The sequence below is a fragment of the Eptesicus fuscus genome, chromosome 17, assembly GCF_027574615.1.
Source record: "Eptesicus fuscus isolate TK198812 chromosome 17, DD_ASM_mEF_20220401, whole genome shotgun sequence".
Lineage (NCBI taxonomy): Eukaryota > Metazoa > Chordata > Mammalia > Chiroptera > Vespertilionidae > Eptesicus > Eptesicus fuscus.
In genome coordinates, this window is record NC_072489.1 from 44908987 (window position 1) to 44932634 (window position 23648).

The 23648-nt window shown below is 44.4% G+C and overlaps 1 protein-coding gene across 1 annotated transcript in view; it reads left to right on the forward strand.

The window, feature by feature from the left end:
• The first annotated feature begins 51 nt into the window (after positions 1-51).
• The window catches only part of PDCD11 (programmed cell death 11), a 39006-nt gene continuing 15409 nt past the window's right edge, over positions 52-23648 (forward strand). Inside the window, exons 1-19 of the mRNA XM_028149378.2 lie at positions 52-205; positions 1510-1622; positions 2737-2868; positions 3847-4014; positions 5919-6080; positions 7324-7447; positions 7944-8125; positions 11344-11451; positions 12536-12742; positions 14504-14628; positions 14805-14865; positions 15418-15564; positions 16847-17098; positions 17598-17732; positions 18265-18459; positions 19394-19564; positions 20555-20774; positions 22274-22423; positions 22644-22759. Of these exons, the coding sequence (XP_028005179.2) occupies positions 1521-1622; positions 2737-2868; positions 3847-4014; positions 5919-6080; positions 7324-7447; positions 7944-8125; positions 11344-11451; positions 12536-12742; positions 14504-14628; positions 14805-14865; positions 15418-15564; positions 16847-17098; positions 17598-17732; positions 18265-18459; positions 19394-19564; positions 20555-20774; positions 22274-22423; positions 22644-22759 (2757 nt within the window). The 5' untranslated portion in view covers positions 52-205; positions 1510-1520. The remainder of the gene's footprint in view (positions 206-1509; positions 1623-2736; positions 2869-3846; positions 4015-5918; positions 6081-7323; positions 7448-7943; positions 8126-11343; positions 11452-12535; positions 12743-14503; positions 14629-14804; positions 14866-15417; positions 15565-16846; positions 17099-17597; positions 17733-18264; positions 18460-19393; positions 19565-20554; positions 20775-22273; positions 22424-22643; positions 22760-23648) is intronic.

Below are 23648 nucleotides of genomic sequence, written 5' to 3' on the forward strand. Positions count from 1 at the left end.
TCGAAGTCCCGGTCTTCCGCTTCCGGTCTCTAAATCTCCTCCCCCCCCTTCACAGTGCCAGGACCCCGCATAGTAACGGAAGTAGGGCGTTGAGCCCGCCCACACTTCCGGAAGCGCTGCCTGTGCTTGGGCTGTACCGGGGCTCCGCACGTGTGACCACAGTGGCGGGCCTCCGAAGTTGAGGCTGGCTGGCGTCGCGAGGCTGGTGAGTGAGGGCAAAGGCCACAAGGGAGGAAACCTGGTGGCTCCCAGGGCTGTCCCAGGGCAAGGCCCCCGGGTGCCCGCCATGCACCCCGCAGTGCCGGATGAGTGATTCTACCACCCCAGCCGGGCTCAGAAGCTCGAGTGGCCCCTGTGACATCACGCTCTGTCCCCGGGAAGTACCTTAAAGCCCCTTCTTTGCCACCCGATGGCCTATGTCTCTGAAGCTCCAGTTTCCCCTTGGCTGAAATGAGATGACGGGCCAAGTTCTCCGCAAACGAGACTGCACTTGCCGATGTCTACGAAACATAACATCCCTCCCCGAGCCTCGGCTCCCTCTCGGTCGTCACCGCTACTGCTATCTCAAGCCTTTCTGGATTCTTACTCCCAAGTCGCTCAGAACCAGTCCCTCCGATCTTCCGTTCGATCATCCAACAACCAGTCCCTCCGATCTTCCGTTCTCACTCGTTCTGGTTCTCACGGTGTCTTCGTTGTACTGCAGTTGAATCCTACCCTCCCTTAGTTTTGTCTTCCGAGTCAATCTGTAGTCCGCAGTGTATTTTTTTCCCCCCTTGATTCAAACTGTTCTGTTGATTCCAACTTTAGCAGTTATTCTAACTACTCATATCTAATTCAAAATCTTCCATGAAAAGCCTAATCTGTCTTTTAAATTTTAACTGCAATTATTATGCTTTATTCGCCCTGAGCAATCCTTCATAGAAAGGGAACAGCAGGCTTTTGAACAATTGTTTGATAAATATCTGGTGCTCAGTGAAATAATTGACTTTCTGTTTTCATGCTTTTTCTCACATTCCTTCTGCTTTTCCCTTTCCACCTGTCAAACTCCCGTTCCTCTTTAACATTTAGCTCAAAAGCACTTCTTTAGGATGCTTGCCTCCTTTACTGATGCCTCATCACTTCCTACCTCTTTGGTAGTTTTTTTTTTTGTAACCTGATTTATATTTTAAATTGTTTGCATATTTTATCTTCTTAAAAGTGTTGATGTTCTTTGAAGGTAGGGGGTTATATATTTGTTTGTATATTTCTGACTTAACTGTAGCTGCTTAATGATACATTGAATCTATAATTTCCTTGGAAGAAAATGTGTGGATTTTTTATTTTTGAAGGAGAGACCTTTGGAAAGATGAATTGTATATTATCTGGGGCCTGGCGTCAAACCATCTATTCCTTGGTTCTGAATGCTGTCTAGCACATTGGTGCTTGAAGCCTCATCTCTTGCCCATTGATCACAGCCTTTAAGAAATCTTAACAGGTTACATCTCCTGGTAACTCTTTGCATTGTTTCAGGAGACCCAAACATGGCCACCATGGAAGAAAGCTTCCCCCGTGGGGGTACAAGGAAGACCCACAAATCAGAGATAGCGTTCCAGCAGACAGTTGAACAAGACAACTTATTTGATGTAAGTGATACGCTTGTTTGAGAGTCACTGAACACTTTCTCTGTAGTGTTCTTGTAAAGAATGAGCCCTGTTTGAGAATTGTGTTATTTTTCAGATTTGTTTCTTTTTGAAATCTGTATTTGTAAATTGAACATGTTAGAAAGTCTGTACCACCACAAGACTGTAGCTTTTGAAGCATGGCAGTTAGTATTTGAGTTTGCAGTGGTCTTGTTCCTTATTCTTAGGAATTTTGTGTGGTGTTGATAAAGGATGGAGGGAGAGCATTTGATCAATATATTTTTGAGTGGGGTCCTTGCAGCCATGTACTGGTATAAAGGTCAGAATTTGCATTAGAATTCATAGTCTTCACCTACAGTAATCTGTGCTCTAAATGGTGGAGGGAAGGGAACTAACATTTAATTGTATAGCTTTATGTTTATTTTATATAATCTTCCCAACAATACTATGAAATAGAGATCATTCTATGAAATAGAGATCGTTATTCTATGATGAGGAACTCAGGCTAAGAGAGGTTATATAATTTAGCTGAAACCACACAGCTTGTTATGGTGGAATTGGGAGTTTAACTTGGTCTTCGTGACTCCACTTTCCATTCATGCACTGTTCCCATTTGCTTCTTATTTTTTTTTTTTTTTTTTTAATATATTTTATTGATTTTTCACAGAGAGGAAGGGAGAGGGATAGAGAGCTAGAAACATTGATGAGAAAGAAACATTGACCAGCTGCCTCCTGCACACCCCCCACCGGGGGATGTGCCCACAACCAATGTACATGCCCTTGACCGGAATCGAACCTGGGACCTTCCAGTCCGCAGACCGACGCTCTATCCACTGAGCCAAACCGGTTTCGGCCCCATTTGCTTCTTATTTTGGGGGACCCACTGTCTATCCTAAGTCAAGGGAGGAAGAACACTGGGAACATGAGAGGCAGATTTTGGACAAGGGCAGCATTGGGAATAAAATGGGAAAATTTGGATTGAAGTAGGAATTAAAGGAATAGTTGGGAGTGGGGTGGAGTGGAGCAATAACAGAGTAAGATGACAGATGACCTGAAATTGGAGGGAAAGGCCAGGATTGCTTCTTTTCATTCTTTGGGGTCTTTTTTTCACCTTTAGATTTCTACTGAAGAGGAATCCATCAAAAGGAAAAAAAGCCAGAAAGGGCCAGCAAAAACAAAAAAGTTGAAAATTGAAAAGAAAGAAAGCAGCAAGTCTATAAAAGAGAAGTTTGAAATCCTTAGTATTGAGGTTTGTTAAAGTTTGGTTTTATTTTAAACAAAGTACCTGGGTTGCTTAAGTTTGTATATGTCCTTCCTTCATTCTTGCTTCCTTTTTTCTTTAATTCATAAATATACATATGTGTATATATGACTTGTGTTTATAGAGATTCTTGCAGTTTGTGCCCGGAATTGAGCATCATTTCTTTCTATTATTAATTAATGCCTGGCATCATGTATTGTCTTTTTGTTTGTTTTCTTTTTAGCTCATCCGATGATAGCCTCATGGGACTTATTTTTTCATAGGTTCGTAGGTTAGAACTGGCCATAAATTTAGCAATCATTCTGATTCTATTCTTTTATTTCATAGATAGGGAAACTATCTGAAAGAAGTGAAGTGGTCTTATGTTCCTTAACTTTTTAGGTAACTGACATATATGTTAGTTGTCATAAAAGGGGGGAAAATCAAATGATTCCGAAGGGAAAGAGTCAGATTCAGCTTACCAGAAGTATTTTGTTTGTCCTGTAATATTTTTTTGAAAATTGTTTAACATGGTGCCAATGTTAGAAGACTAAAAAACTTCACATAAAAATGTGATTTCTGGCTTTTTGTAAAAATTTGAAGTTTGCTGACAACACAAGCTTGCATTCCTTCATGTCAGTAGTCACATGGAGCAGGGTGGTGGTTTAGACCTGGCTGACACCTTCTAGACAGCTATTATCCCCCCTGGCCTGCTTCCTTCATTTTGTTGCCTGTCAGGTGAGGTTGGCTGGTTTGGAATAAAGTAAAAGGTGAAAGTGCCCTCTAGTATCCTAGTGCTGTTAACATTGTTGTATAACTTAGACCTTTTATGTTCAGTTCGATGTTTAATTAAGTGCATTGACATATACACATATGTACCTCTTGTAGTTTTTGTATGTTAAAGTTGAGACTAGAAACCAGACCGCCCCTAACATCCCCATTCATTGTTCTCTTCTTATTGTACTGATTTTGCTTTTTCTCTTCTAGTCCCTGTGTGAGGGGATGCGGATTTTGGGTTGTGTGAAAGAGGTAAATGAACTGGAACTGGTGATTAGTCTCCCCAACGGCCTCCAGGGGTTCGTGCAAGTAACTGAAATCAGTGATGCTTACACAAAAAAACTGAATGAGCAGGTGGAGCAAGAAGAACCTCTAAAGGTAAGGGAAATCAGTGATACACAAATAAATGCAAGATTACAACTTTGTTGAGGGCTAAGAAGGAAAGGTACAAGGTGCCATGACAGTTTATAATAGGGAATTTTTAACTTTTTTTAATAAGGGATTTTGACTTTGCCCAGGGAGCCTGGAAGACTTCCCAGAGGAAGGGATGCTTGAGCTAAGGTCTGAAGGATGAGGGTGTACTAGAGAAAGAAAGAAGGGAGTTCAGGCAGGAAGAGTATGGTATGTAGCAGAGAGCATTGGCTGGAGCAGAAACAGCACGGGAGAGTGGTGTAGGATGAGGCTGAAGAGCTGGGTGAAGGCCAGACCATCTTAAGGATTGGTTTTTTAGTTTTAGAATCAGTGGCAAGCCCTTGACGGGTCTTAATTGGGGTGGATGACATGTACACCGCATAGATAATAAATTGAGGCATGAGTAGTTGCCTAGAGACCAATTAGGAGGCTGGTGCTGTAGTCCAGGCTCTGAGATTGATGGCAGCTTGGGTTCAGGGTTTCCTGAGGACTGAGGAGGTAAAAACAATGCTCAGTGATGTATTGGGTATGGGTGTGAGGCAGGAGAAGTGCCAGGGATGAGTCCTAGGTTCCTGTTGTTCATGATTTGACAAATGGCCATGATATTCTGAGATAAGAAATCCTGGCCCTGGCCGGTATGGCTCAGTTGGTTGGAGTGTTGTCCCATACACCGAAAGGTCTCAGGTTCTATTCTCAGTCAGGTCAAACCCAGGTTGCAGGTTCCATCCTGGTCGGGGTGCATATGGCAGGCAAACGATTGATGTTTCCCTCTCACATTGATGTCTCCCTCCCTCCCTCCCTCTCTCCCTCTCTCCCTCTCCCTCCCTCCTCCCTCTGCCTTCCCCTCTCTCTAAAATCAATAGAAACATCTCCTCAGGTAAGGATTGATAAAAAGAAAAATCCTGAAAGGGGTCCCGGATTGTGAGAGATGATTATGAATTGCTTTTTGCTATGTTGAGTTTGAGATGCAGAAACAAAAATGTGTGGGATTTCTTTGTATAATTGGTAATTGAAACTATGAAGGGGGAAGAAGTTGCTTAGAGGGAGCAAATACAGTGAAAAGAGACTAAAGACTGAGGTGGGAGTAAATACTGTATTTCAGTTGCTGAATTAAAGGAGAGTTACTGTTAGAAGAAGGAGGGCCAGACAGATAGAGAAAACCAATGCATGAAGGGTCTTGGAAGCCAGGGAGGAGACGTTTAATGAAGGAAGGAGCAGTCTCCAATGTTAAATTCTTTTTAAAAGTCACATAAGAGAAGGACTGCAAAATGGACTGTTAGATTTAGTGACATGGAAGTCATTGGTGATTTTATTGGGAGATAAAGTAATAGAGTGAGAAGGTTGGGATGCAGATTGCAGTGAGCTGAAGAGCAAGTAGGAGATGAAGAAGTGAAGATGCTAAATATAGACAACTCTTTTTAAATTAAGGGTAGTTGGTATACAGTATTATAATAGTTATATTGGTTTCAGGTATATAATATATAGTGATTTGACATTTTCATAGCTTACAATGTTATCACCCCACTAATTCTAAAATCATCTGTGCAAACTTATCACAATACTATTGACTATATTCCCCTTCACCATTTTTACCCCTCTTTTACTTCCCTCCCCTCTGGCCACCATCCTTTTGATCTTTGTAGACAACTCTTTTGAACAGTCATTTTGAAAAGATGTTTGGAGGTTTTGTGCTGAAATTCATGACTGTGACTTGGCCACAGACCCGTATTCCTTTTGTGAGCAAGTGTGACTGTCTTCATCGCTTTTTGGGTTCCGTGGGGTCTGAGGATAAGAAATCACTGGGCTGGGCAGTCGATTCTTGGTTCAGGGGGAAGAATATGTACCAGGGCTTTCTCATTTGTATTATGCAGGACCTGGCCAGCTTGCCTGAACTGTTCTCTCCTGGGATGCTAGTGAGATGTGTGGTGAGCAGTCTGGGCATCACAGAGAAAGGCAAAAAAAGTGTCAAGCTATCTCTGAACCCCCAAAATGTCAACAAAGTGCTGAGTGCGGAGGCCCTGAAACCTGGCATGGTACGTATCTGGGGTCAGGGAAGAGGAGCTGGTGACGTGCCTCCTCTCTGCCCTGCCTTGTCTCCTAGGGAGTGTCTAGACCACCTTTTACTTTCAGCTTAACTGTTACACACAGGGAGGAAGGTCTCCAGGGTGCTTTGGAAATTGAAGACCTGAACCTAATGGCCTTACCTTGGAGGGGAGAAAGGGAAAGCAGGTCAAAGATTTGCTGGTAGCAAAAATAAAGCCTCGCCCTGACCGGTTTGGCTCAGTGGATAGAGCGTCGGCCTGCGAACTGAAGGGTCCCAGGTTCGATTCCGGTCAAGGGCATGTACCTTGGTTGCGGGCACATCCCCAGTAGGGGTTGTGCAGGAGGCAGCTGATCGATGTTTCTCTCTCATCGATGTTTCTCACTCTCTATCCCTCTCCCTTCCTGTCTGTAAAAAAATCAATAAAATATATATATTTTAAAAAAAAAAATAAAGCCTCTAAGTACTCTTGTACTTAAGAGGAAGGCGATCAGTATGACCTTGTAATGTTTGATTAGAAGCAGTGGAGTTTGGTTCAGGCCCTGAGCATTGGGTAGAAGTTTCAGGAAATTGACAAGTGTTGAGAGCTTGCTATATGACAGGTGAAGTTTTAGACATTTTATCTGAAGAAATTCTCACAGGAACCCTTCGAGGCAGATAGGTATCCCTGTTATACATTTGAGAAAATGGAATGAGAAAGGTTTGAGTGACTTGCCAAAGATCAGATAGTAAGTGTCAGAGCCAGATTTGAATGCTACATTGTTTCCCATGAAATATAAAGGAGGTTGGTGAGATTTATTTATTTATTTATTTATTTATTTATTTATTTATTTATTTTTGTCTTGGAGGTGGTTAGAAAGGATAAGATAATGGCTGGAATGGTAGTTCTGTATTCTCATTATTCATAGAGCTGGGCGTGACCTTGCTGGCCTATGTCTCCTATCTTTTGAAAATTTTCCAGGGGAGAGTCTTCTCTCTGTCATTCCATTATCAGCTGTGTATAGCACTCCTCACTGCCTGGAAACTGTAAAATCCTTTCAGCCCTGGAGAATTAAAGTTGGTATCTTTCCCTCTTCTATCCTCTAGTGGGATGAGGTTTAAAGTTAAAAGGGAGTTGAGAATATGGGATAAAGTGAGGAGATTGATGGAAACATACACATTTTGTAGTGGATGTTTGCTGTGTGTCCCATTACCTTTGACTTTTGAACTTTTGGTAATGCTTTCTCTTCCTCCAGTTGCTCACAGGCACTGTGTCTAGTCTAGAAGACCATGGCTACCTAGTGGACATTGGTGTTGGTGGGGCCAGAGCTTTCCTGCCACTGCAAAAAGCCCAGGAGTATATCAGACAGAAGAACAAAGGTAAGGGGAAGAAGAGGGGACAGTGCATGGTAGTGGGTGGGATATGTGGGAATTACACTATTTAAATGCCACTTTGGTGAGTAAATTACAGAATGGTGACCCTAAAGGCTTTGCTAAGATCCGTGGTTAATCTTAGCCAACAGAAAAGGGGATATGTGTGAAGGGCCAGGGAGTGGCAGGGTTTCACTAAGATCTGATGGGCCACTTTTACTGTTTCTCACCTAGAAGATTCCACTGAAATTTGGGACTCCAAGGCCTCAACCATCTCTCTACTGCCTTTTTGAAATTTTCATATTTTTGTGATCAATTTTCAGATCAGTTAGGTTCACTTCATTCTCCTCTTATAGTTGGTCCCTTCGAGATTGGGAATATGGGGAGTAGTAGATTGTAACTGGGCAAGCAGGCCACGGATTATCTCAGGTATTGCTTGAACCCAAGTTAAAAGTCCTTCTCATAAAGGTATTTTTCCTTCTGGGGGCTGGGGCTGGGCTTACAGGTGCTAAGCTGAAGGTGGGTCAGTACCTGAACTGCGTCATTGAAGAGGTGAAAGGCAATGGAGGAGTTGTTAGTCTGTCTATTGGTCATTCAGAAGTTTCTACTGCCATTGCTACTGAGGAGCAAAACTGGACCCTTAATAACTTGCTACCTGGACTGGTGGTCAAAGCCCAGGTACAGAAGGTAAGCCATTTATTGTAACTACTACTTTGTAAAATATAACTTTTATTAAAATAGTAAATGCACACAATCTAAAATTGTGCTGTTCAGTAGGGTAGCCACTGATCACATATGGTTATTACACACTGGGGATGTAGCCAATGCCACATGTTGACATGCTAATATGTGTGCTGATTAAAAAGGTCAAATGATATTAAAAGACTTAAAATGAACTATCTCATCCTTTCTAAACCCATCTTTAACTCTTTTAGCTTCTCTTTTGAAATTTGCCTCCATATTTCTAAGTAATGAGCTTCTCTTGGTATCTCTTGGTTTATCAGTGTAGGCATTGAGTTTTAACTTCTTCTTAAGGTAGATGAAGTTTTGTCTCTTAATTTTCCTTTCCCCTGCCCCAACTTCCCAACAGAGATATATTAAAAGTTTGGTTAAATCATTATTCAGTGTTTAAGTTATTATGACTGTGTAAATGTTGTTTATTGTTTACTAGGCAATGTATTATGACTATTTATTGAACGGCTTTTTTCCTGGAGTTGATAATCAGCTTTGTTTCTGTTATTTGCTAAATTCTCTTCAGACCTATCACTATTTCTTCATACAACTTATAGTTACTTCTCTCTCACTACAATTGTCCATGTTTTCAAACTCTTTAGATAATCTCGGAGGTACTTTTTTCCCATTAGGACCCCCTTTTGCTGTCATCCTGCTCCAATCTGGACTGGTTGCTATGTAGGGCCCCACATAGCTGGTATCCTAGGACTTCTCTATATTGTCTTCCTGGATCCTTCCCCTCTCTCTCGGGTATTGGAGCCTTCTTTGATTCGACGTATTTCTCTTTTTTGGTTTACTCCCTCATTTTAGTATGACACATTCTCCAGAAGCATTCTTGGAAAGGTACATAGAAGGTTAATTTCTTAACCTAGCATGTCAGGGATTCCCAAGACCACTCCTTGGATCAATAGTTCACTAGGAAGATTCACGGGACTCAAAAGGTAGTGGTACTCATGTCTATGATTTATATAGTGAAAGGAGGCAAAGAAAAATCAGCAAAGGGAAAAAAGTCCTATGGAATGAAGTCTGGAAGAAACAAGGCACAAGCTTCCAAGAGTCTTCTAGTGGAGTCACAAAGGATGTATTTAATTCCCCTGGCAACAAGTTACGATAACACACATGCAATGTTGTCTACCAACGATGCTTATTAGAGATTTAGTGCCCGATGGCTTTTAATTGGGGCTGGTCATGTAGGTACCTCTGCCTGGCATGTACCAAAATTCCAGGGTCTTCTAAGGAATGTGAGTGTTTAGTATAAACCATATTGTTTACATGAACAGTGTAGGTACATTGAGCCTACTCTAGATACTCAGTTCCAGGAGTGGTGGTGGGTGGGAACCTTCCTGAAATCTCACTTCCAAGACACCAGCCAAGGGCTAACATTGGAAGCAGGCTTTTCTAAGGATAATAATCTCAAGCCTGCTATGTTAACTCTTTTCTGCACACCTACTATATCTGAAATCATTATTCTACTCTCACATGTGATTGGTAGTAAAGCTGGGTTTAGAATTCTAGGTCAAAAATAATTCAGAATTTTAAAGCATTATTCTCATTGTCACTGGCTTCTGTTGCTATTGAATAGCCTGATGTTATTTGAATTTCTGTTTGTATGTGTGTGTGTTTAAATCTTGTCTTTATTCCTTTTATTTTAAAATGTTATGATGATGTACTTTGGTGTGGCTCATTCTTCATTTATTTGTGCTGGACTCGTATAATCCAGAAATGTAGATCCTTCAGCTCTGGGAAAGTTTCTTGTATTATTGTGTTGTGTGTTTGTTTGTTTTTAATTTAGAGAGAGAGAGAGAGAGAGAGAGAGAGAGAAACATCAATTTGTTGTTCTACTTATTTATGCATTCTTTAGTTGAAGTACTAATTGCTCCATATTCTCATAAACACTCATTATCCTTTTTATTATAGCCATTCTATGCATGTGAAATGGTGTATTTCATTGTGATTTTGATATGCATTTCTAATTATTAGTGATGTTGAGTGTTTTGTCATGTGCTTAATGGCCATTTGTATATCTTTAGGGAAATATCAAAAAAATTTTTGCCCGTTTTAAAATTAGGTTGTCTTTTTATTGTTAAGCTGTAAGTATCCTTTCTATATTCTGGATACTAATACTTTATCAGATCTTGTTTTTGTTTGTTTTAAAATATAAACTTGCCCTAGCCAGTTTTGCTCAGTGGATAGAGCGACAGCCTGCGGACCAAAGGATCCCGCGTTTGATTCCGGCCAAGGGCATGTACCTTGGTTGCGGGCTCCTCCCTGGCCCAGGCCCTGGTCAGGGTTTGTGTAGGAAGCAACCAATCGATGTGTTTCTCTCACATCGATGTTTCTCTGTCTTGCCTTCTCTCTTCCACTCTCCCTAAAAATCAATGGAAAAATATCCTTGAGTGAGGATTAACAAAAAATAAATAAATAAAATAAAATATAAACTTATCTTTTTTTCTTTTTGGAACGCCTGTTAATATGATGTTGGACTTCATGGGTGAATTCTCGAATTTTCTTACCTTTTTTCTGGCATGTATATGTATTTGTCTATGTCCTATCTTCTAGGAGAGTCTCAACTTTAACTTCCCAATCTCTACTGAATTTTTGTTTTGACTGCCATGCTATAAGTGAGGCACTAAAACACCATTAGGAAGTCTGTGTGCCGGAGTGGGACCTGCTGACTAGCTGATTTCCCTGTCAGGAGCAGGAGCTAGTAGGCTTTTTTGGGGCAGCCTCCAAGTATCATTGTTATAAGTCTTCTCTGGCATGTTAGAGTTCTCGAGAAAGGATCAGGAGGGAACAAGCCTGACTGCCTGATAGCTGGGTGGGGAAGAGGGACTGGATGTCTTCAAATCTACATTTGTACAGTATTCAGAATTTTGCAAGCATTTGAGTTTTACTTTCTTACTCTGGGCAAATCACCAAGTTAGCAACAATGTGTCTGAGTTGTCAACCTGGCCATTCCCTGAGGATCTTTGTGCAAAGTGCCCTTCATCCCATTGGGAAATCCTGAGGGTGGGAGGATTGAGCTTACTGAGTGAAGAGACAGCCAGTGCCAGGAGTTGTCTTGCCACTTAGTGTGATAGAAAGAAGGATTGATAAGGGTTAGCTGGGGGAGGAGAGACATACAGTTATCCTGGGAAATGTGATTTTTCATAACATTTTCTATTTACTGCTAGGTGACTCCATTTGGTCTTACACTAAACTTCCTCTCATTCTTCACTGGCCTGGTTGATTTTATGCACTTAGAGCCCAAGAAAGCTGGAACATACTTCTCAAATCAAGCAGTAAGTAATGTGACACCTCTCTTTTCTTGATTCCAGTTGTATTCCAATTGGCTATCCAATATCACAGTTAGGTTTGGGGCAGGTCCTAGCACTGGGTGTGTACAGGTGTGCAGAGAGGAGGTGAGGGGAATATAAAGTATTTGGAAAGATCACAAGAAACTTCCAGTGGTCATCTCTGGGGACTGAGAATAGAGGAGGAGCTTGTGGAGGAAAAGGCAACTTTTAGTTTTTATTTTATATTCCTCTATATGGTTTGAATGGGTGTTGGTTTTTTTTTTTTGGAAGTGAATCTTTTGCTTTTATAATTTAAAGTGTTTAATGGGGGAGAACAAGATATTTAAATAGAAAAATGTATTTTAAAAATTGCTTAGAATATAAAACCCAATTTTGAAAAAAAATTTTTTAACTTGGTTAAAATATTGAAAGATTATACAATCAGGTCTTAGTAGTGGTGAACTCTGGGTGATTTTTCTACCCTTATCTAAAGATTCAAATTTTCTACAATGAACATAGATATTTGAGAAGAAAATTCCAATAGATATTATTCAGAATTTTTTAAATCCTAAAGTGATTTATTTTTTGTTTTCATCCATGCTAATGGATGCTATAGAAATACCTTTTTAAAAAGTTCAAATAGGCTTCTCTACCACCTAGTGATAATGTTAACATTTTGGTGAACTTATTCCTAGTAATTTTTTTCTCCCTGTACTCATATTTGTGTACAGAGTTGTGGCATTTTGCCTGCTAAAACCATGTGATCGGAACAGGCTGTTTCAGATGTATTTTAGATGAGCCCCTGCTGTAGTGACACCTGCCCAGGGTTTCGGACGCATGTACATTATTGGCCTCATGGTGTTGAGGGACCCTGGTGTATGACCTTGAGTAAGCCATGATGTAGTCGGACATAGTTCCTCTGGGATCTTTGGTTTGAATTTCCTGCATGCTGCTTGATGCACAAGCCAATTTTAGTATTTATATCCATGGCCTGGTAGCACATAGAGAGTCTTGAGCTCTGAAAGTCTGCCGCAGGGACCTTATCTCCTGTGTACTTCCTCCTGTTCATCATGTCCTTTCCCTTATCTAGGTGAGGGCCTGCGTCCTCTGTGTCCATCCTCGGACCAGAGCTGTGCGGCTGAGCCTGCGCCCCGTCTTCCTGCAGCCTGGGCGCCCACTCACCCAGCTGTCTTGTCAGCACCTCGGAGCTGTCCTGGATGATGTTCCTGTCCAGGGCTTTTTCAGCAAGGCCGGGGCCACTTTCAGACTGAAGGATGGGTCTCTGGCCTATGCTCGGGTATGCCATCCTTTTGTTTCATCAGGATCTTATCACTAGAAGGACTGTTGGGACACAAAGGTCCTCTTCTGTTTCCTTCTTCCCTTGGTATTAGTTTGCTATTTTTCAATATCCCCAAGTGTGTCAAACTGTGCATAGGGACCAAACAATGCCTGTTTATTATATTAGAACTAGAGGCCCGGTGCACGAAATTCGTGCATGGGGGGGGGGCGGTATCCCTCAGCCCAGCCTGTACCCTCTCCAATCTGGAACCCCCTGAGGGATGTCCAACTGCCCATTTAGGCCCAATCCTGATCGAGCCTAAATGGGCAGTCGGCCATCCCTCTCACAGTCCAGGACTGCTGACTCCCAACCGCTCACCTGCCTGCCTGATTGCCCCTAACTGCTTCTGCCTGCCAGCCTGATCACCCCCTAACTACTCCTCTGCCAGCCTGATCGACCCCTAACTGCCCTCCCCTGCTGGCCTGGGCACCCCTAACTGCCCTCCCCTGCAGGCCTGGTGCCCCCAAACTGCCCTCCCCTGCAGGCCTGGTCCCCCCAAACTGCCCTCCCCTGCTGGCCTGATCGCCCACAACTGCCCTCCTCTGCCAGCCATCTTGTGGTGGCCATCTTTGACCACATGGGAGCAGCCATCTTGTGTGTTGGAGTGATGGTCAATTTGCATATTACCTCTTTATTATATAGGGCTAGAGGTCTGGTGCATGGATTTGTGCCCTGGTACGGTCCCTTGGTGTGGCCTGCAGGGATTGGGCCGAAACTGGCAGTCCAGTGCCGCCTGCCGCTCCTGCCTACCGCTCCCGCTTATCCCGGCCCCGCTGCTCCTGCCACTGCTGCTCAGTAGGCTCGCTGCTGCTCTGCTGCAGTCTCCGGGTTGCGGTGGCCAGCTGTGAGCTCTGCATCTGCCTGTTGGTCACCTGAGCGATGCTCCCACTGTGGGAGCACACTGACCACCAGGGGACAGTTCCTGTGTTGAGCATCTGCCCCCTGGTGGTCAGTGTGCATTATAGTGACCGGTCGACTGGTCGTTCGGTTGCTTAGGATTTTATATATATACATGCCTTAGAATCACTTTGACATATTTGATACCTAGAGGATGGTAGGTATAAGAATGAATTAGTATCTACACCAGGGCTGGCAAAGTTTTTCTTAAAGGTCCAGATAGTAAATATTTTAGGCTTGTGGTCTATATAGTCTCTGTCCTAACTACTCAACTCTATTATAGCCTGGAAGCAGCCATAGACACTATGTACATGAATGGGCATGGCTGTGTTCCAATAAAGCTTTAGTTTATACAAATAAGCCCAGCCTGTGAGCTGTAACTTACCCATGATCTAGACTATTCTCTGACATGGAGACTCTGCAAGGGTAAAGAATAGCTTTTCAGTTAGAGGAATTATTTTAACAGGTGATCAGAGTACTATTTTATGGTGTTTTTTTTTGTTTTGTTTTTAATTCAGAGAGAAAGGGAGAGGAAGAGAGAAACAGAAACATCAATGAGAGAGAATCATTGATCAGCTGCCTCCTGCACGCCCCTCACTGGGGAATTGAGTCCACAACCCAGGCATGTGCCCTTGACTGGAATCCAACCTGGGACCCTTCAGTCTGCAGGTCAACATTCTATCCACTGAGCCAAACCAGCTGGGGCCAGAGTACTATTTTTATGATAGGTGATAAATGTGTGGTCATCTTGGTATGTTTTAATGTCTGGTTGCCTCACATCTGTTGTCTCTGGCTTGTCCTTAATCACTTGGTATTTTGTAGCTCAACCATCTCTCTGATTCTAAGAAAGCCTTCAGTCCTGAAGCCTTCAAGCCAGGAAACACTCACAAGTGTAGAATCATCAACTACAGCCAAATGGATGAACTGGCTTTGCTCTCTCTGCGGACGTAAGTGTCATCAGCACGGGGGGCGGGGCAGGGTAGAGGTGTGTTCTGTGCATTCACATTTTCTCCTGGCCTTGCTTGGTGAAGGTTCCTTTGTTGCCCACATGATTTTAGTAGCCCTGAGTTTTAGGTAACCTCTGTCCTAGTTTATTTAATCTTGTATTTTCCTTTTGTTCTAGGTCTATTATTGAAGCTCAGTTCCTTGGATATCATGACATCAAACCTGGGGCATTGGTAAAGGTAAGACCTCGAGCATATGGATATTCCTCCAGCTTTAGACATTGTTTATTTCACAGGTTAACTGTCAGCTATTTGTCCTCATGTGAACACATTTAAAGTCACATTCCTTGCTTCTGCCTGCTAACTGGAATTTCTTTTTCTTCCCTTGGGTAACTTGTAATTTATTTCAAGGTAAAGTCTTACTAATGCCACCCAACTACAGAAGCGGTAGGTCAAAACCCTGGAATTTAACAGTGTTTTATTAGACCCGGTCAAAAGTTAGTTCTGTGATAATTGAGCTACCTGGGATATGAGTAAGACGCCAGTTCCAGTTGCCTCTCCTGTTTCATTTAGCCCTAATTGAGCAGCTCCCCTTTATTTTATCTTTTAATTGTGTCCATTTAAAAAAAATTTATTGTATTGATTTTAGAGGGGAAGGAAAAGGGGGAGAGAGAGAGAGAGAGGCCCAGTTAACTCAGGAACCTGGTCTTTGAAAGATGTGTGACATGTTTTGTTGTAAGAGGTGGAGGAAAGATCATTCTTGAGGCCTTATGGCATCTTGTTACTCCCTAGGGCACAGTGCTGACCATAAAGCCATATGGGATGTTGGTGAAGGTGAGTGAGCAAATCAGGGGCTTGGTACCTCCCATGCACCTGGCCGACATCCCGATGAAGAATCCAGAGAAGAAGTACCACATTGGGGATGAAGTCACATGCCGGGTGAGCCTTCTGATGGGTGTCTGTTGGGGTTTGGGCCATATGGGAAGAGAGCAATGCTTTTCAGATGAAGTTTCTGCCCTTTTCCACGAAATGACCATGTAACGTCTGCAGTGTTGTGCGTGGCATTGGGAAGGGAAAACTGGCTTTATATTCTGTGATTATACCTCAGAAAGGGGAGGTAAGGGTGGGCTGGGACAGCAAGAATCATTGAAGATAGCATTAGCAGCTACCATATAAATGTATTTTGTGCCAGTTGCTGTTCTAGGCTCATGAAATTCATTATTTAATTTAATCTTTAAAAAAACCCTGTAAGGTAAGAATTGTTATCTAGATTTTGCAGGTGGGGAAATTAAAGTTTAGGAAAGCCAAATATTTTGCCTACAGTCACACAGCTAATAAATGGCAGAACAGTTTTCAAATTTAGCTCTATGTAACAGTTACGTATCCTCGTTTTATAGCAGAGGTGGGGCTTGAATTAGAAAGGATGGTAGGATTTGGAAGGTTGAGGAGGAACAAGGGGTGTGTCAGGCACAGAAGTAGCCCAGCCAAAACTGCCAAAATGGAGTGGTTTATTTCAAAGGCTTGAATCCCAAAAGTTTCACAAAATTAAATGGCTTGAATTTCAAAGGCTTGAATCCCAAGAGAAGCTTCACAAAGTTAAAAAAGATTAAATGTGATAGTACACAGTACTTTTCATAGTTTTCTTTTTATTTCATTACAGTGTTTTCTTGTTTTAATTTTATTTCATTACCATTGAGTCAACAAAGTGACAAATTTGTGACCTCCTCAAGTGATACCCATTGGTACAATGTTTTATAGTTGTGGGGTCAGGAGGCTTAGAAGTGGAGGAATTTCTCTGCCCTTAAGGAGATGATTTTCTGAAGGGTGAGAGATGGTTGGACTCTCAGTCTTAGTTTATAGCTAATATATAGTAGTATTGAGATGGTAAATTGGTTCAGTTATTCAACCAGACAAGATGCTAATGGTCTAGGAAGTAGCTAAGGCAGGTGGAAGTAACTGACACGGGACTCTGACGGTGCAGTGAGATGATGAGTGTTGCTACAGTTCCAGGAGGGAGCAGATCGGAGGAAGTACATTTGAAATAGAGATGATTAGATAGTCAATCAACAGGAAGCAGGGAGGATCTGCAGCTGAGATTATTCTCATAGGGAAAGAGAAAGTAGGTTCTTAGGGATGACCGTGGCCTTTGGGTTCAGGGGGTTGCAGAGACCAGCTCTCTTGATAACTGGTAACTTGACGACAGCCAGTATCCTTTCCCTAGGTTTTGCTTTGTGACCCTGAAGCCAAGAAGCTGATGATGACCCTGAAGAAAACCCTGGTTGAGTCCAAACTACCTGCCATTACCTGCTATGACAACACTAAGCCTGGTCTGCAGACACATGGCTTCATCCTCAGGGTCAAGGACTACGGCTGCATTGTGAAGTTCTACAATGATGTGCAGGGACTGGTCCCCAAGCACGAGCTCAGTGCTGAGTATGTCCCTGACCCAGAGAGGGTCTTTTACACTGGCCAGGTAATACTCTTCCCCGGCGGGCCCCTACCCTTAGTGACCCCATGCACACAGATTTAAAAGAGTAGCATGGAGAACTATTTTTTAAGGGATGAGGAAGAGAGCATGTGGGGCAGTGGGCCTGAGCCAGCTTGGTGTAGGAGATGGGAACAGAACAGAGAGAAACCCTCTAGGGGCTTCATTGGATGCTGGCAAACGAATGGGCCACCAGGGGGCAGTGCTATAAAACCAGTGAAACTGGGTCTGTCTGGGAAAAAGAATTTTTTTTAAAACTTGTGGTTGTACCAAAAATTTATTCATGTCTTCTTTACCCAAAAGCTGACTCGGGGTGGTGGGGGGGAGGGCGGGGTGGTTCTGTATAGCTCTTTTCACTGCATTCTGATCTAGGATCTGGGTGGCTCTCCCAAGGCCTCTGCACTCTGCAGCGCTGGTGGAGGGCCTCTCTCCAGGTCCAGACAGGCCTGCTGGGAGGAGTTAGCCAACCAGGTGTGTTTCTCACCAGGTGGTGAAGGTTGTGGTGCTGAACTGTGAGCCATCCAAAGAGAGGATGCTCTTGTCCTTCAAGCTGTTGAGTGATCCACAGAAAGAGCATGTGGGACACAGTCAGAAGAAAAGAAGAGCTGTTAACGTTGGGCAGGTACCCAGACTTCTCCAGACAAGTCGTTTTAGTTTACAGTTGCTAAGAGCAGGGTGCCAATGACGCGTGGGGTACTGAAACCGGTGGAGGGGAAAGATTGAGGTATCTAGCTAAGATCCTGGGGCCCGAGGAAATTGAGGTTTTTGTGGGAGAACCTCATATGTTTTTTTCCTTTGTCTCAGAGCAAGTGGAAGCTGTCCAGGAAAGGAAAGTTGTGTCATGGTGTGGCTTTTTGGCTGCCCTCTTTCCTCTCTGGTCTCTAGGGCCATCCTGCAAGGCTGTCTTTGCTCTGGGACCCTGTGGAGGGACTTAGGAGAGGAATGATATCACACAAATGGGTCCTGGTGTGTGCGTGCCTGCTAGGTCTTTGGGGATGATAGTGTGGGGTGTGGAAGACAGCTTCTCTGATCTTGACCTTTCTATGATTCCTGGTGCTGCAATTTGATGCCTCTGATCTCTGTCTGGCCCAGACGAGGTTGCTGTCTGTGCACAAGACAAGTGCTGATTTTTTGTTTTTCTCTTTCCTCGGTAGTTGGTGGATGTGAAGGTTTTAGAGAAGACAAAAGATGGGCTGGAAGTGACTGTCCTGCCCCACAACATCCCTGCTTTCCTTCCCACGTCTCATCTGTCAGACCACGTCGCCAACGGCCCACTGTTATATCACTGGCTCCAGGCTGGTGACACCCTTCACAGAGTCCTGTGTCTGAGTCAGAGTGAGAGACATGTTGTATCCTTTACTGGTATCTGGGGAGCCATGGAAGGTTGGGGGGAGGACATGGGGACTCTCAGGGGAAAACTCTGGGTTGGGCTGTGCTTTTAGCTAGAAACTCCATGGAAAAAGTAGGCCATTTGACTACAGAAATACTTCCATAAAACCAAACCAGTGAATAAGCCTGCACTTTCCCTGGTGGAAAGTAAGAGTGGGGTTGGAATCCTGCCAGCAGATGCTGGTGGTCAGGGCAAAGTGGGAGTCCAGGTGTGGGGGAGCCGGCGTGGCCTGCCAGGCCCAGCGGGATATTAGCAGTAGCACATTGGCCTTGGCAGGGCACTCAGTGCTCACCTCTTGAGTTGGAATAATTAAGGTAGTTGCTGTCCATCTTTTTTCCCCTCCCCACAAAGGGATTTGGGGCTCAGAATATTCCCTTTGATCTTGGTGTGGGTGTTTTGAAGGAGAACATTGTCTCTTTTCTCACGGAACGTAAAATCTGCCTGGGGTGAAGAAAGGCAGAGGAGGTGAGGTAGGATGGTTAGTGTGAGGTTGGTGGAGAATAGTGTCATGGCAGGATTCCAACCCCACTCTTACTTTCCACCAGGGACATACAGGGAAAGTGCAGGCTTGTTCACTGGTGTGGTTTTATGGAAGTATTTTTGGAGGCGAGTTGAGAAGAATAACACAGGGATACTCAAACTTGATGACATCAGAATCATGTGGAAGGCCTGTTCAGACAGCTTGCTGGGTCCCCCCTCAGAGTTTCTGATTCATAGGTCTGGGGTGATGCTTAATAATTTGCATTTCCAACAAGTTCCTGGTGCTGCTGCTGTTGTTGATCTGCACACTTAGAGAATCACGCTAGTAGCAGAGGGCACATAGGGGAGAAGAATGGGAAAGACGGATATTTCATCTGCCCTTTCTGGAATATTCCTTGATGAAGCACCACTAGCTCCTTTGTAGGAAGCCAGCTTTGGTCTCCACAGTAGAGGGAGGCCAGGATCCCAAGACCTTCTCAGAAATCCATCCTGGAATGCTGCTCATTGGCTTTGTGAAGAGCATCAAGGACTATGGTGTGTTCGTTCAGTTCCCCTCAGGCCTTAGCGGACTGGCCCCCAAAGCTGTAAGTTCAGCTCCATGCGCAAGGGCACAGGGTCATGGAACCTGAGGGTTGATGGGAAGGAGCAAAAGACAATCTCTTGAAAGGTTTTCAGGGGCGTGACATGGAAGTGCTTGGCTCTGGGAGCAGGGCTGAGGTTCAGTCCAGACTCCTATTGCCCAGCTATGTCCTCCTGGAGGAAGGGATACCTTTCATTTCACACTGGAGCAATGGGTAGATGGGTGGAGGCCCTGAGACTTTAGTCTCCAGTGTGAGGATACTGAACTTGTTTTTATACTCTCAGCATGTTGGACATGGAAATTAATTTTCCTGAGCAGCCTAGTACAGGTGTTATAGACTTCTGGGGTTTTTGATGTGTTATGGTACCAGAATACCCTTGAAATTATCCTCGCCTCCAACCACCATGTCTTTGAATATTAAACTTTTCAAACTGGAAAAAGAATCCTAGGTATCCCATGGTTGAACCTCTCAGGCCTGCTGAATAAACTGAGCCAGAGGGGAGGAGTCTTATCAGAGTCAGTATAACACAGTGGAGAGCATATGGTTGTAGCTCATTCCTGCCACAGATAATTCGTAAATATTTCTTCCCTTCCATAGATTTGTCTTCCTGGTATTTTGCCTGGGAAAATCACATTTGCATCTCCTGCCAGAATAGTTTAAAAAATGGGAGCAGAGGGGAGGACCCCAGAAACATACATAGTAAAGGGAGGAGGACAGTCATTGGATGTTAGAGACATGGACAGCGTGGGGGCCCCCTGGCTTGCCCCTGATGTGTCTTCTTGGCTGGATGTCCTCTGGGAGGCTATGTTGGGCAGCCTGGGCCTCTCCTATTTTTATGCAAGGGTAGTGGGGTTGCACTCACAGAGGGCCAGGGGCATCTTCCTGTGTCCTATGTGCCCTCCCCATCTCTCATACTTCTTTCTGGGCACATTAACTGGGTTGTCTTAATAGAGACTTCTTTTCCTTTTTTAATTTTCTGCCTATTCCTTTTAGATCATGAGTGACAAATTTGTGACCTCCACAAGTGACCACTTTGTCGAGGGGCAGACGGTGGTTGCAAAGGTGACCAATGTGGACGAGGAGAAGCAGCGGATGCTGCTGTCGCTGCGGCTGTCGGACTGCACTCTGGGAGACCGGGCTACCACCAGCCTCCTCCTCCTGAGCCAGTGCCTGGAGGAGCGGCAGGGTGTGCGCAGCCTCATGAGCAACCGAGGTGGGAGCAGGAGGGCAGAGGATGAGGGTCAGGGGTGGGGAGCATGTGTTGTAACTTATGCCCGTCTGTTTCCCGAGTAGTTGGGCTTCCCAGATACTGAAAAAATTTTTGGTAAACTTTTCAAAATAGGCATATGACATAAAGTACACAAATCCTTTAGGGTACAGCTCAGTAAATGTTTATAAAATGAACACCCCTGTTTAACCACCACCCAGCTTCAGATAAAGATCATTACTAGCATTCCAGAAGTCCCCCTGTGTTCCTGCACAGTCCAGAGCCAAAATTTCCCTTAGTTCTGTGGCCTCAGGTTTGCATTTGTTGTGAATCCATTCACCTCTTCACTTTTTGCTCCTTTATTCAATAAACTAGAGGTCTGGTGCATGAAATTCGTGCATGGGGGGGGGTCCCCCTCAGCCCAGCCTGCACCCTCTCCAATCTGGGACCCCTCAGGGGATGTCCAACTGCCTCTAGCAATCTGGGACCACTGGCTCCTAACTGCTCACCTGCCTGTCTGCCTGATTGCCCCTAACCGCCTCTGCCTCGCCCGGGACCCAGGATTCCCTCCTTTGGCCGGCTGCAGGCACCCAGGACCCGAGCTGGCTTCACCCATGTCAGCTGCAGCTGCAGGGGACTATGGGTGGGCGGCTTCGCCCAGGACCGTGGGGCAGGTAGCTTGTCCCTCTCCCGGGCCGCAGGCACAGGTGCAGCTGCTGGCGCCCGGGACCACGGGGACCATGGGTCATGCGGCTTGTCCCTCTCCCAGGCCACAGCTCCAGCCGCTGGCGCCCGGGACTGCGGGACGGGTGGCTTGTCCCTCTCCCGGGCTGCAGGCATAGCTGCTGGCGCCCGGGACCACAGGGCATGTGGCCTGTCCCTCTCCTGGGCCGCAGCCTGGCTGGTCCCCATTCCTCTCTTGTGAGCTCATTTGTGCCTGGCTGGTCCCCATTCCTCTCTCCCCAGTGTTGAGCGTCTGAGCCTTTATAGCGTGACGGTGTGACAACAGTTTGCATATTGGTATTACATGATGGCGTGACGGCAGTTTGCATATTAGCTCTATTATATAGGATATATAGTGGATGATAAATTGGAAAGGGACCCGCTAGAACACTTTGTGAGGGGTTATTATTCTGACCCTCCTAAGCTTAGAACCATTGTGTAAGATTGTTGGAACCCTTTTTGGGATTCAGGAATAAGAAGCTTGAGAGGGTAGATTCTAAACAGAAAGAATGAAAATTCCGAAACCAAAGGAAAGCATGTGTTACTGGCATTTGCTGGCTATACTCATGAATCATGGCCAGGTAGGATTAGCAAGAGGTAAAGGTGTTTCCCTTCATGATAGGACTTTTCATGGATATGGGACAATTTTACTAAAAGTGATTTTACCTTCACTGTGGTTCCAGCGCTCCACTGTCCCTCTATATAGTAGCAGATTTCTGAAGGAAAAGAATAGTAAGAATGTTTCTGCTTGCTAATTTCTGTTTCCTTTGGGTCTCTGGTAGACTCTGTGTTGATCCAGACGCTGGCTGAGATGACCCCAGGGATGGTCCTTGACCTAGAGGTGCAAGAGGTGTTGGAAGATGGCTCTGTGGTGTTCAGTGAGGGCCCAGTGCCTGGTCTGGTCCTGAGAGCCAGCAAATATCATCGGGCAGGTGAGTGCTTGAGTTTTGCCCACCATGGTTGGCTTCCTCTCCTGGACTCAGAATTTCCAAATACATAGGGTAGATGAGCTGATTCAGTAGAAGCTTGTGGTATGCCTATCTTGTGTGAATGCAAATCAGGACAACGGACAGCAGGGCTCTTGGAGAGATGCTGTCTCCCTCCCCCCTGCTCCAGGGGGGTGATCATGTTGTGTTTGGTTCTGCACTGCAGGGCAGGAGGTGGAATCTGGGCAGAAAAAGAAGGTTGTGATCTTGAATGTTGACATGTTGAAGTTGGAAGTACATGTTTCCCTTTGCCACGATTTGGTGAATAGGAAAGCTAAAAAGGTAAGCTTGCTGATGACTTTCATTTCCATGATTTTAAAGGCATTATACACCCCTTCAATCCCACATACTTTGCTCAGGGATTCTGACACAAATGCTTGGAGGTGGGTGGATTTACCTGCATCATTCCCACCCAGTTTATACCTCTCATCCTGGTGTAGTTATTAATAGCTCAGACTTTCACTCGGGTTCAGATGATAAATATTATGGTCACCTGTTTTAAGGGCCAAGCAGGTTATGTAAATGAGTGAAGTGAGCCAGGTGGGTGGGTAATAGGGAGTGGTAGCTGTAAGTGCTGACAGCCTGCAGCCTGCTGAGGGACAGAGATCATTTGTTTCCATTTGGTTGTTGTCAGGTGGGAACATCTGAGTCTGGTGTTGCTGTCTCTGATTTTTAAAAATATAAATATTTTTGTTAATTTCAGAGAAGAAGAGAGAGAGAGAGAGAGAGAGAGACTCATCAATGATGAGAGAGGATCGTTGATCATTTGTCTCCTGCATGCCCCCCAACTGGGGACTGAGCCCACAACCTGGGCATATGCCCTGACTGGGAATCGAACTTTGACCTCCTGGCTCATAGGTTGATGCTCAATCACTGAACCACACCAGCCAGGCTATCTCTGATTTTTAAGAGAAGGCACAATTTGGATTTTTATTTGAAATAAGAGTGGGAAAGATTGAAAACCATGTTTTAAAAACATCTTATGACCCAAACAAAACATGTCTGTGGGTAGTTCTGACCTCTAGGCTGCTCATTCACACCATCTCCTGAGACTTTTGTGTGAGAGAAGAATGGGTTCAAGGAAAACCTCAAAATTAGTAGTATTTTTCTCTGATGACATATATTTGGTCATTGTCTAAAGTTTAAGCACCCAATTGCGTAGGGTATGATA